The sequence below is a fragment of the Elephantulus edwardii genome, unplaced genomic scaffold (genome assembly GCF_000299155.1).
Source record: "Elephantulus edwardii isolate Elephantulus edwardi_28Jun2011 unplaced genomic scaffold, EleEdw1.0 scaffold00075, whole genome shotgun sequence".
Classification (NCBI taxonomy): domain Eukaryota; kingdom Metazoa; phylum Chordata; class Mammalia; order Macroscelidea; family Macroscelididae; genus Elephantulus; species Elephantulus edwardii.
This window is the reverse complement of record NW_006399825.1, coordinates 9,538,191-9,550,522: the sequence shown is the minus strand read 5'-3', so window position 1 is coordinate 9,550,522 and position 12,332 is coordinate 9,538,191. Positions and strand designations below refer to the sequence as shown.

The window sequence follows — 12,332 nt, the reverse complement described above, 5'->3', positions numbered from 1 at the left end:
CTGCAGTCCTTGACCCTCTGCAGTAAGTGCATGAGGTCCTCCTCAGTTTCAGCGAGCAAGGTTGTGTCATCTGCATAACGCAGATTGTTAGCGACCCTATATGTACAGCAGCTCTGAAGTCTGCCCTGCCCTTACTCAGTCTCACTGACTCCATCACACCTATCCCCATTGCCCCAGTTACTGTATCAATCTGTCTCACCCAGGGTTTTCCTCTCCTGCACTGTCTCTCCACCCTTCCAAGCATGACATTCTTCTCCAAGGACTGATCTCTCCTGGCCACATGCCCAAAATATATGAGACAAAGCTTCAAAATTCTAGCCTCCACGGAGAACCTTGTTTTCACCCTCTCCAAGACAGACCTATTTGTTTTTTTAGTGGTCCATGGTATGTTCAGTACTCTTCTCCGTATATAAATGAATAAGGAAAAACAAATAATAAAAGAATAGTTAATACCTTTGAATTTTAGTGTTGGTGAGGAATATTAAATATATCACAGATTTTCAGAAGAAAAGACAAATTGGTCTTAGAAGAAGTACAGCCAGAAATAGCCTTATAAACAAGAGTAGTAGGACTTCTTATGTACTTTGGACTTGTTATCAGGAGGGCATGGACCTTGGAGAAGTGCATCATCCTTGCAATAGGTAGAAGATAAGTGGAAACAAAAGGAAGACTCTCAGCAAGATGGACTGGCCCCTTGACTGTGTAACAAGAGGCTCAAACAGCAACCATGATGAGGCTAAGGCAGGGCCAGACGTGTTCATTCTGTCGTACACGAGTTCACTGTGAGTTGGAACTGACTCAATGAATCTTAACAATCATACATATATGTATACATAGATAGCAAATATATCATTACCTTTTCATAACAGCGAGGAGGATAAACACACTTTGATCACAGAATTTCCTTACCTGTAAGCTCTTCATGGAAGATGAACACAGACACAAAGACCACAAGCACATGGAAGGTTTCTCACCATTCGCTTAAAATGGCTCAGACATTTCCATAGGTTACAATCCTTTCCCTTATCGTAAAATTTCTTCTTGAAAGAGATATTGTAAAAGTACTCCTCCAAATCTTTCCCCATTTCCTAACTCGTTAGACAACCACTTCACATGAAATCTTAAAATATATTACAAGGGTGAATTGACCTTGGAAAACTAGACATGTCATGAAGTAGAAAACAAAGGCTTTGTGCTTGTGAACTCACTCACTGCTTCTTCAGCTATTCTATCTTCAATAAATATCATAAAGGGGAAAAGACTCAAGAATCTGAAACACAAAAATCTTCAAAAGAAAGTAAATTAAATGATGATAAATGGTTTTAAACAAGACTACAGATAAAGTAATATGTGCCCCAATTTTAAACTGTTTTCAACAAAACTGAAGTTCCCTTTTCCTTTTTGACTACCCTTTCATTTCTAATAAATTCTAAAACTTTTAAAATTCCTTAGAAAAAATATGAAAGACTGTTGTTGTTGTAACTGCCAGAAGTCCAGGCTGGGTTTAGAAGGGGTCATGGTACTAGGGATATTGTAGTGAACGTTAGATGGATCTTAGCTGAAAGCAGGGAGTACCAGAGGAATGTCTATCTGTGCTTCATTGACTATGCAAAAGCATTTGACTATGTGGATCATAACAAACTGTGGCTGACTCTGAGAAGAACGGGAATCCCAGAACACTTGATAATGCTAATGAGAAACCTCTACTGGGACCAAGAGGCAGTCATCAGAACAGAGCAAGGAAACACTGCATGGTTCAAAATTGGGAAGGGCGTATGCCAGGGACGTGTCCTGTCTCCATACCCTTTCAACTTGTATGCAGAACAGATTATCTGGGAGGCTGGGCTCTATGAGGAGAAATGTGGGGTCAAGAATGATGGAAGATCTATCAACAATCTGCGTTATGCAGATGATACAACCCTGCTTGCTGAAACTGAGGAGGACCTGAAGTGCTTGCTACAGAGGGTCAAGGACTGCAGCCTCCAATATGGATTGAGGCTCAATGTCAAGAAGACAAGAATGAAAGACTACTTAAAGATAAAATTTAAAGATGACTTTTAAAGAAATTTTCATTAAAATAAAGTTTTATTTTGAAAAAGACATTTTCAAATTGATCTTAAAACATATTTAGAGGGGAAAAAAATAAAACATATTTAGAGGGGAAAAAAATATATGCTTAGAAGCTCTAGTTCTCGAAACCAGACACTAGGATATAATTTCTTTCCTTATCAGCTCATGGCTTGCACTATATGAACACCTTTTACTAAGTACACACAATTTGTAAATGTACTTAGTCACTGACACATGAGATGAAAGAAATAAATGGTCTATAAGTAACCACTATACTTTTGCAAGTTGATAAATTATACTCATTAGACCACATGGCTATGATATTAAGAACAATCACCAAAAAATGCAAACTTTGAGGCATCAAAATAAATGAGAAAGAAATTTTTAAATACTAGCCTTGCAGTGCATCTTGAAGAGAAAAATAACAATTTACCAGTGCATGCCAGTTGACGTCTCAGGTCCAGTTTTTGAGCCAGGTGGAGCCCTTTTCTAATTCTAGTAATGAGTTGAACAGCACTTTAATCCACCAAAATAGCAATTTCTTTCTCCTTAGAGTTTATGTTTTTTAGGACATTATTTAATCCTAGTTTAAATTATTTTTTTTAAATATTTATCTGCATTTGTGAAATTATAAAGCAAATCATGTTATGTGCACTAGAATAAGTCTCAACCTTGCTATGGACACCTAGTAGTTGTATAACCTTGGGTGAATCATTTTATGTCCTTACACCTCAGTGTCCTTAACTAAAATATGGTTCATTGTAATACCGACCTTGCAGTTTTAAGAACGGAATGTTATACAAGCTAAATGTTCTATAGGTGTTAGATAGGTCAATCTCATCATCATTATCAGAGTTAGAGGAATTTAATCAAAGAAAAGAAATTCCTGCCAACTGCAAGAACACCAATTGATTAGCATTTGTCAATTTCTGTATTGGCTCCACAACGTCTTTTCACAGGCATTCAGTTCAGATAGATGTTGCAGTTACAGCATGGAGCTTGCTAGTTGATCATTGACTGAACATGGTAAACATATGACATTACTGAATTGTTTCATATTATCCTTGCATTGACAGTAAAATGGTATTTACTACCATTCCCATGTTACAGATAAGGAAATTGAAGCCTAGAGTATTAACCCACATCTCCTAGCAAAAAACGAACCTGTGATAAGAATCCAGGCCATCTAAATTCAGAGCTTTGACAGCCAACTCACTTATAGCAATTTCCTTAAATTTCAAGAAACAAAACAAAAAAGCAATATGCTAAATTTCTTGGGGTATTTTCAGCTAATAGCTAAATAAATCCTCTTAAATTCCAAAAGATATGTATTAAAGTCCATACCTTCTCGTCTGAGAACCCATGTATTTCTATATAGTGGACCGCCATGTTAGAAAAGGAAAGCTACATTTCAAAATGTTCACATTTCACAGATCGTTTCTTTAAAGTGAACCAGGTCTGATGGCAAGACCTGAAAAGAAAAATTTCAAGGAGGAAATAAACCTAAAGTATTTACCTGTCGTAGCCAGAATGGAGGGAAAGAAGGTGAGAGCCAGGAGCGCCCTGAGGATCATTGTCCTAGCGGTGGGCCAGGGTTCCAGCCCCTCCTCCCTGCGGAGCTCAGCGAGCAAGGCGAGCTGAAGAGGCTTCTGGTGGAGCCTGAGCAGCTCACCCATCGACTCTCCCCTCCTGGAGCACATGATCAGGCCCTCAAACCACAGGCATAAGATTGCAACTTTTCACACAGGATATTACATTATTTTGATGACTTTAGACTTTTTGTCTCTTCTTTGAAAGATAAGCGTTTTCTTGCCACTGAAAAAGATTATACGTGATGGGTTTGTGAGAATTATTCTTTATTGATCAGGATCAGAGCTATGAAAAACAGTGCTTGGAATTCAGTAAAACTCAGACACAGAAAAGATAGTTGGAAAGAGAAACAGCATCTCTTGTGGAAGAAAGTCCTTTATAGTACAGAGCTCAAAACACTCAAATTCATTGACAGCAAATCAGAACCAATTCCTAACTGGCTGTCCATTTCCGTCTTGATTTCCAAGAGTGGAGCTTGACTGTGACAAAAGAACAAGGTTAAGAGTTGTACTGAAGAGTTGTTGTTGGTGGTGGTATGTTCCGTCGAGCCGCTTGTGACTCATAGAGACCCTATGTACAAGAGCCCTAAACCCTATTCTATCTTGTGCCAACCTCACTCTCTCCGACACACCTACTCCCATTACCCCATTCACTGGATTGATCCATCTCATCAAGGGTCTTTCTCTCTTGCGCTGTCCTTCCACCCTACCAAACATGATGTCCCTCTCCAAGGACTGGTCCTTCTTTGCAACATGTCCAAAGTATGTCAGAGGAAGCTTCAGAATCTACATATAAATTAGAAATTAAAGGAGTTATAAATACAGGAATTTAGCTATTGTCTTGGGTGCAAGTTAAGCACAAATAGCTACATTTTTAGATCAAGCTCTCCTTAAGTCAATTCTGGGAACTATGCCAGATACACCTTACTTGCAAATACCCAGCTAGCTGAGTATCTGGAGGAAGTTACCAAAGCAAAAAGAAAGTTAAAAGAAAAGAAAAACAAAAACCCATCATATCATCATATGTTCTTTGCAGTGTTAGGGGGTGGGGAGGTAGTGGGAGAGAATAAAGTAACTGAAAGCCTCTTGGTATCTTACTTAGCTCTCTATCTATGTTCCTTAAAGAATGATTAAAGGTTAAGAAGTCCCTGAGTGGCAGAAATGGTTAAATGCTAACTACTAGTGAAAGGCTAGGAACCTGAACTCTCAGAGGGGTATCTTGAAAGATAGGCTGGTTGATAGATATGCTTCTGAAAATCTCTACCAAACTGTTCAACTCTACACATGGGGTTGACATGAATTGGAACTGACTTGACAGCAACTGACAAGGAATAGGCCATGGAAGGAGGATACACAGCTGGATCCCCAACGCTTGTGACCGTGTCCTGCACCCTTGTCCTTGTACCTGTGAACATTTCATTGGCATAGCAGAAAAAATTTCAAACCATTTTCCTTTCTTTCTTATAAGCTAGGCTTTAGATGATTAGTTTTATATTGTGTGTGTTGTAGAGCTTAAGATAATTTGTTGTTGTTGTTGTTGTTGTTAAGTGCCATTGAGTTGCTGGCGACTCATCAGCGACCCTATGAAGGAGAGTCCTCGATGCTTGGGTGCCTTTCATCCTCTCTCTCCAGGTTCATAGGGTTTCCGGAGGCAAGCTATTATGGAAGTGGATGCCACTCCTCCTTCCAAGCTTGTTTTAATCAGGGAGCTCCACCCCACTTCTGTCCACATTGGGTAGCCAACCATTAACACATTTGACACATCCGTGTTACAGTGTTCAGCCTCACAGCAACCACAAGTGACCGCAGGACGGCAACTTGTACACCAGGGCTATACAACCTAGAGGAATGTCTGAACAAAAACAATGAAAAGACTGGTCTGAGGGCTGCAGATTAAAAGTCACTCACCTTTGTCTTGGTAGCATTGTTTTCTGTTCACTGGGCCAGCTGATCTCTCTCTCTCTATTTCTTAACTTAATAACTTAAGTTATTAAGATAACTTGTACCACACTTAATTTTTATTACAAAAGTAAAATACTCTATGTAAAAATTTGGAATAAATACAGAGAACAACTTCATCCATATTCTTACCCATCATCATCTAGTTAGCTCTAACTCATAGAGAGCTTATAGGCAAAGTAGAACTGACTCCCAAGGCTTGCAAAGCTGTAGTCTTTACAGACCACCACGTCTTTGTTCTGCAAAGTATCTGGTAGATTCCAATTGGCAACCTTTTTGTTAGCAGCCAAATGTTTTAGCCACTTCGTCACCAAGGTTCCATAGCTTGATATAGTGACTATTAAAATCCTGATGGAGCTCTGGTGTTGTAGTCCACAGGAAACTGTTGCTACAAAGGCTGTACCTCTGAGCAGTTCAAATCCACCAGCTGCTCCACAGAAAGAAGATGGACAATCTCCTCTTGTGTGACATTCAGCCTCGCAAATCCAAAGGAGAGTCAGCTATGGGTTGGTTCTGACTCAATGGCAGTGAGTACATGAGTAAATATTTTCATCCATTTCTATCCTTTTGTCTATTAAGATTTTTACTTAATTAATATATATTATGTATGTAATAATATATATATCTCTTCAAATTGGTAGAATACAGTATTATATACAGAATAGAAGGAGAATTGATGTCTTTGAGCTGTGGTACTGGAGAAGAGTATTGAGGGTACTATGGACTGCTAGGAAAACAAACAGATACATCATGGAGAGGGTTAAACTGGAGGTCCCTTGGAGGCAAGGATTCTGAGGATCTGTCTAACATATTTTGGACATGTTGTAAGGAGGGACAGGTCCTTGGAGAGGGACATCATGCTTGGGAGGGTGGAGGGACGGCGCAGGAGAGGAAGGCCCTATATGAGGTGGATTGATTCAGTGACTGGGGCAATCGGAAAGGGTGTGTCAGAGACAGTGCGATTGGCACAGGACAGAACAGAGTTTAGGGCTGTTGTTCATAGGGTCACAAATGACTCGGTGGCACATAACAACAACAACATTTATTATTAATTAGTCTTTTAATATTTTCTAATGACTTTTAAGGATTCTTCATAAACATCATTTGTAGTAGATACTATACAATCCTACAATTATATCTTAAATCATCTCACAATTTCCTAAGCATTGAAAGTCATAATCACCCTGACAGCATACACAAGTATCTTTGCCAACTTTTTGCTCTATAAAATGCTATCATGAACATCTTTGATCAACAAGTAATAAAAGGGAGAAGATTCATTTCCTTCCTTCCTGATACAATCAATGACATCAAAAACATCATGAATGCCTTCAAAGATCAAGACTTACACAATCTATGGAGAGGATGGGGTTTTATTTCCATTTTATAGATAAGAACTCAACCCATCTGAAACCAGGATTAGAACATGTTGTTGTTGTTGCTAGATGACATCAAGTCCGGTTCAACTCATTAGTGACCCTATGAACAATGGATCTGAACCTTGTCCTATCCTGTGCCATCTTCATCATCTCTGACATACTTGAGCCCATTGCTGCAGTCACTCTGTCAATCCATCTGGTTGAGGATCTTCCTCTTCTTTGCAGCCTCTTTCCAAGCATGATGTCCCTCTCAAAGAAATAACCTCCCCTACCAGCAAGGCCCAAGTATGTAAGACAAACTTTTGTCAACTTTATCCCCAAGGAGCACTCTGGTTGCACCTTCTTCAAGACATACTTGTTTGTTCTTTTGCTACTCCATGGGATAGTCAATACTCTTCTTCAACACCACAGCTCAAAGGCATCAACTTTTCTGTCATTCTTATCTATTGTCCAGCTCTCAGCTTACATCATTGCTCCTCAATAATTTGGAGAAGTGTTTTCAGACTTTCTCAGTGCAATGTGTCTCCTAATCTCCTGACTGCTGGCTCCAAAGGTGTTGATTGTGGATCCAATTAAGTTGAAGTGGTTGAAAATTTCAATCTCTTCTCTGTCCATCATGATGTTGCTTATCAATTCAGTGGTGAGGATTTTTGTTTTCTTGACATTCAGATGTAATCCATATTGAAGGCTTTGCTCTTCTGCAGCATGTACTTCAAGTCCTTCTTACTTTCAGCAAGCAAGGTGTATCACCTGCTTAATAAATGTTGTGAATAACTCTTCCTCCAATCCTGATGCCACATTCTTCTTCAGAGAGTCCAGCTTCAAGAATTATTTGCTCAGCATACAAATTGAATAGGTATGAAAACAGGATAGACCCCTGATGCACACCCTTCCTGATTTTAAACCATGTAGTGTTTCCTTGCTCTGTTTGGACAAGAGCCTCTTGATCTAGGTGTATGTTCCACATGAACATAATTAAGTGTTCTTGGATTCCCATTCTTCTCAATGTTAACAAAAATTTGTTATTATTACACAGTCAAATGTCTTTGCATAGTCAATAAAGCACAATTAGGCATTTTTCTTGTATTTCCTGCATTCAGCCAGGATCCATCTGGCATCGGCAATGATACCTTGGGCAATATAGTTTCTCTAATTCTAGCTTGAACTTCTGGCAGTTCTATTTCAATGTATTGTTCTAGTTGTTTTTATGTTATAACATAGATAAATCTCTTTTAATCCCTATTATCTCATGGACTGCCAAAAGAACAGATATGCCTTGGAGAAAGTACTTCTTGAAGGCAAAAATGGTGAAGCTTTGTCTCATACTTCAGGCATGTTGTTAGGAGGGGAGGCTATTCCTTGGAAAGGGAGCTTTAGTGGTAAGGAATTGTGCTGCCAACACAAAGGTAGAAGGTTCAAATCCACCAGCTGCTCCACAGGAGAAAGATGGGCAATCCCATCCTATACCTTTACTGCTTCTGAAAACACTTTGGAGGGTCAACTGTGGGTCACTTCCAACTCAAGAGTTTGCAACAACAACAACAACAACATTCTTTGGGGAAAAAATATCTTGTTTGGAAAGGTGGAGGGTCAGCAAGAGAAAGTAAGTCCTAAACAAGATCATTGACACATTGACACATCAGTAGACTCAAATGTGTCAGACAGAGATGATGAGGATGGTCCACATCAGGACATTGTTCATAGGGTTGCTATGATTTGTCAACTCAACAGTCCTTAACCACTACTGCTCTGGAAGCCCTGGTGGCCTAGAGGTAAAGTAGCTGCACTCCAAACCCAAAAGCATGTGGTTCAAAACCACCAGCTGCTCCACAGAAGAATGTATTCATTTCTGGTGGTCTGGAACAACTCATAGCTGACTCTCCAGAGAGTTTTGGGGAAGTGATAAATTACATGAGAAGAGAGCCCAGCTTTCTTCTGCTGAACTGCTGTTGGTTTCAGACTTCCAGAGAGGCACTATCTTTGAGTTAGCTGCGTGACTCCCTACAGACCTCAACAGCAGAGCTCTCTGCCTTAAACTGCCAGGCTCCTTATTGTAGCACTATACAGCCTCTGTACTGCCTGGTGTCTTCAGTACTGGAAATTCCTCTGACACAGAAGGAAAGGGGATATACATTGTCTTTCTGCTTCAAAGTATCTAGCACAGTGTCTTATTTGAGTTTGTATGGCTAGAGTGTTAAAAATAAGAGTGGCCCCCAGATGTCCCTAGAGAGGTAGACTTAAAGACTGTTTTAACTGTTTTATAAACCTGAATCTTGGTTTCTCTTGAGTCTTGATTCCTTAAATTCACACACTGTCTTGAAACTCAAGGGCATATGCATCATTACCAAATGTCCTCAATCAATCACTAAGCATGCCAAGAATCAACGTGGTGGCTTATTAGAGAAAAAATGAATTGCAAATGTCCAAAATCTTAGGCAGCTTGAATCTTAATACGAACTATGCTTAGTAAGACTCTGAAAAAATAAAAAAAATGGAGGGCTACCTTCAGGGCCTTCACCCTTTACTGCTCTCTGGATAGAATCTTTCTCTTCAACCTGTCTAAACTACACTCAGCCTTTCAGTTCCAAGAATGTATACCCTCCTTACAGACGGTTTTCTTGAGCCACGATCACCCTCATACATGCGTTCCTCACCACCAGCCCATGTAAATAAGACGTCCCTCCCTGTATTACCCCCACCCTACTCTATGCAATGTGGGGAAACACCAGGATAGAAAAGTAACTATGTATTTACTTGGGCTGTATTAGAAATATATAGTAGGCATTGGAAGAAAGACCTCAAAGAGAGGGATTGCTACAATCCAACAAACAGATTGATAGAGCAATTGTAACATGCTGGAGATGGTGAAAATGGGGCAGGGTAGGGCAAGGTTCCTATCTGCTGTTGAAAGGGCCACTCTCAGTTGCAGCAGATTCAACAGAACCTAGCAACAATGACAATAGACATATAAACATGGTGAGGATAGAACCCGTGTCTCTCATTCACAGCTGTCTGGCATTATCGTTAGCACTCAGTAAGATGCTTACCAAGTGAACTACTCACTGCATCCTCAGTCAATGGGATTACAATTGTGGATCCCTTCCCTCCATTCCCTGGTTAGGGTAATCTTCTCACACCTCGTTCTCCTCCAATATGCCAGTAAGAATTCTCTAACTCAGTACACACGTATCTTGTCACTAGGAAGGACCTCAACACCATAGCTCTGTTTATTCACCTAACCCAAGCTGAGGTGGACAATGTAGGACATTCAGAGGCCAATTTCCCTTCCAATTCATTTCTCTTACAGTCAATGTCTAATCACTCAGTATGTGCCTCCTCTTTTCCTGAGCCCTTCGCCAACCTCCCATGCTATCCACCCCCTAACCCCATGGCTTCCCAATGGCCCTTAAGAGATGAAGTTGCCTCTTACATAGAATACATACCAGCCTCAGTTTACCACCCTGAATGCAGAAGAAGGAAGAGAACTGATTTGGGAATACTAGGGAAAACATAGGCTTTAATTTTTTTAAACTTTTTTTCATTGAGGGGAAATTCATTTAACATAAAGTTGGCTACTTTAAAGTATACAGTTCAGTGGCAATTAGTACATTCATGATGTTGAAAAGCACAGGCTTTGAAATCTTACATCTTAGGTTTAATTACCATTTGGGCCACTTCAGTGACATGATAATAGAAAATTATTTCATGTCCCTAGATTCAGTTCCTTGTGTAAAACAGAGGGGGGAAGAGATCTCATTCAATATGTTTTTTGTATCTAATGAATCACCACTCCTCACTCTGTAGGAACTGAATAAATATGTGTTGAGTCAATCAGACCTGATCATGATGTATGTTAGATACATTTATGCATCAAATTAGAGTGCATTGATTTTACTTTGTAACAAGAGTGACAGCCAGAATTCTCATTTAGAAATTAGCATACTACTTCCCCTTGACATAGAATACAATCTCTTAATAATGGCATATGTCAGTATAAACTACAAAAATAGCCTTCAATTGTCTTCAAGAACTGTGGTTGTCAAGCTGGTCAATGAGAAGCCCCAGGCCTGTCTCTAACTCCTGCTGATCAGGCCTCTAAGGATAACATCTTCTTTGATGTAGATTTCAGCATTTCACTTTCATGTATAATTTTCTCCAAAGCTCTGCCTTTCAAAATGCTCTTATGGAGACTACAGGAAAAGAATGAAACCTGAGCTTCTCTCTCTATGTTGTGTGGCATTATCCAGGCTATTAGTATGAAAACTTCTTTTACACATACAAATACAGCTTGGTGTAGTGGCAATATCATAGCCCGTAAGCTTTATCCAATATGTGACTATTGCTAATTGAACACTTTTCCCAATACTCCACCATGATGGCTTGAAAAGGAAATACCAATATAAAGTCAGGAAAGATCCAGATATTACCACAACCCAACAGGACCACAGCTGTGGGACGGAGAGGGGAGGAATTATCCTAAACTGAAAAGAAATGAAAATAAGTAAAGGATGGCATATTAATAGAGTAACCTCACTGAGTAAAGAACATAATATCAGAAGATACATTTGCTGCAGTAATCTATGAGGTTTTTATTAAAGATTACCTGAAAAAGACAGTGAAAAGTTGCTTAAAACAACAATCACGAACATCTTGATCATCTCCAGACTAGTTCAATCACTCCAAGTAAGAAAGGCAACGTTGTTGCTGAGTCAGCCTCACAACTCATGGCAACCTCACCCACAATGTGCTCTACCAGCCCCATAATCAGTACATTGGACCCTTGTGATCCATAAAGTTTTCTTTGGCTGACTTTCTAAGTAGATCACCAGCCCCTTCTTTCTCATCCCTCTTAGGCTGGAAGCTCCACTGAAACCTATTTGGCATCATAGTAGCATACAAACTGAGAGACAGGTAGTGGCTGTGCATGGGAGTCATTGCTGGAGAAATGACCCCAGGTCTCCTTCATGTTGTATGTACCACTCAGTCAGGCTGACTCACAGACTGACTGACCCTCTAGAGGGTGTTAGAGGTTGTAAGTTGCACAGGAGGAAATTGTTCACCTTCTGCATGGAACCTTTGTGTTGCCAACACAACTTCTTCCCACTGAGCCACAAGAGCTCCTTTATCGCTTTCATGGACGAGGAGAATTTCACCCTCAGTAAAAGCAATAACCAGCATAATAATCACCAAAGGCTTTCTGCTGCAAGGGGCTGGGCTAAACATTCCACACACATTTTCTTAATCTATGCTTACCTTATTTAAACCTTGGAGGTTGGTACTATTATTATCTGATTTACAGACAAAAAACAACTAAATAAATCCAGAAACTCAGACA

General features: G+C 39.8%; 1 protein-coding gene across 1 annotated transcript in view; it reads right to left on the bottom strand.

The window, feature by feature from the left end:
- Positions 1-3,459, bottom strand: part of CD28 (CD28 molecule) — a 51,056-nt gene extending 47,597 nt beyond the window's left edge. Inside the window, exons 1-3 of the mRNA XM_006889153.1 lie at positions 3,415-3,459; positions 3,235-3,299; positions 1,209-1,270 (exon numbers count right to left, since the gene is read on the bottom strand). Of these exons, the coding sequence (XP_006889215.1) occupies positions 1,209-1,270; positions 3,235-3,299; positions 3,415-3,459 (172 nt within the window). The remainder of the gene's footprint in view (positions 1-1,208; positions 1,271-3,234; positions 3,300-3,414) is intronic.
- Positions 3,460-12,332: the final 8,873 nt, after the last annotated feature.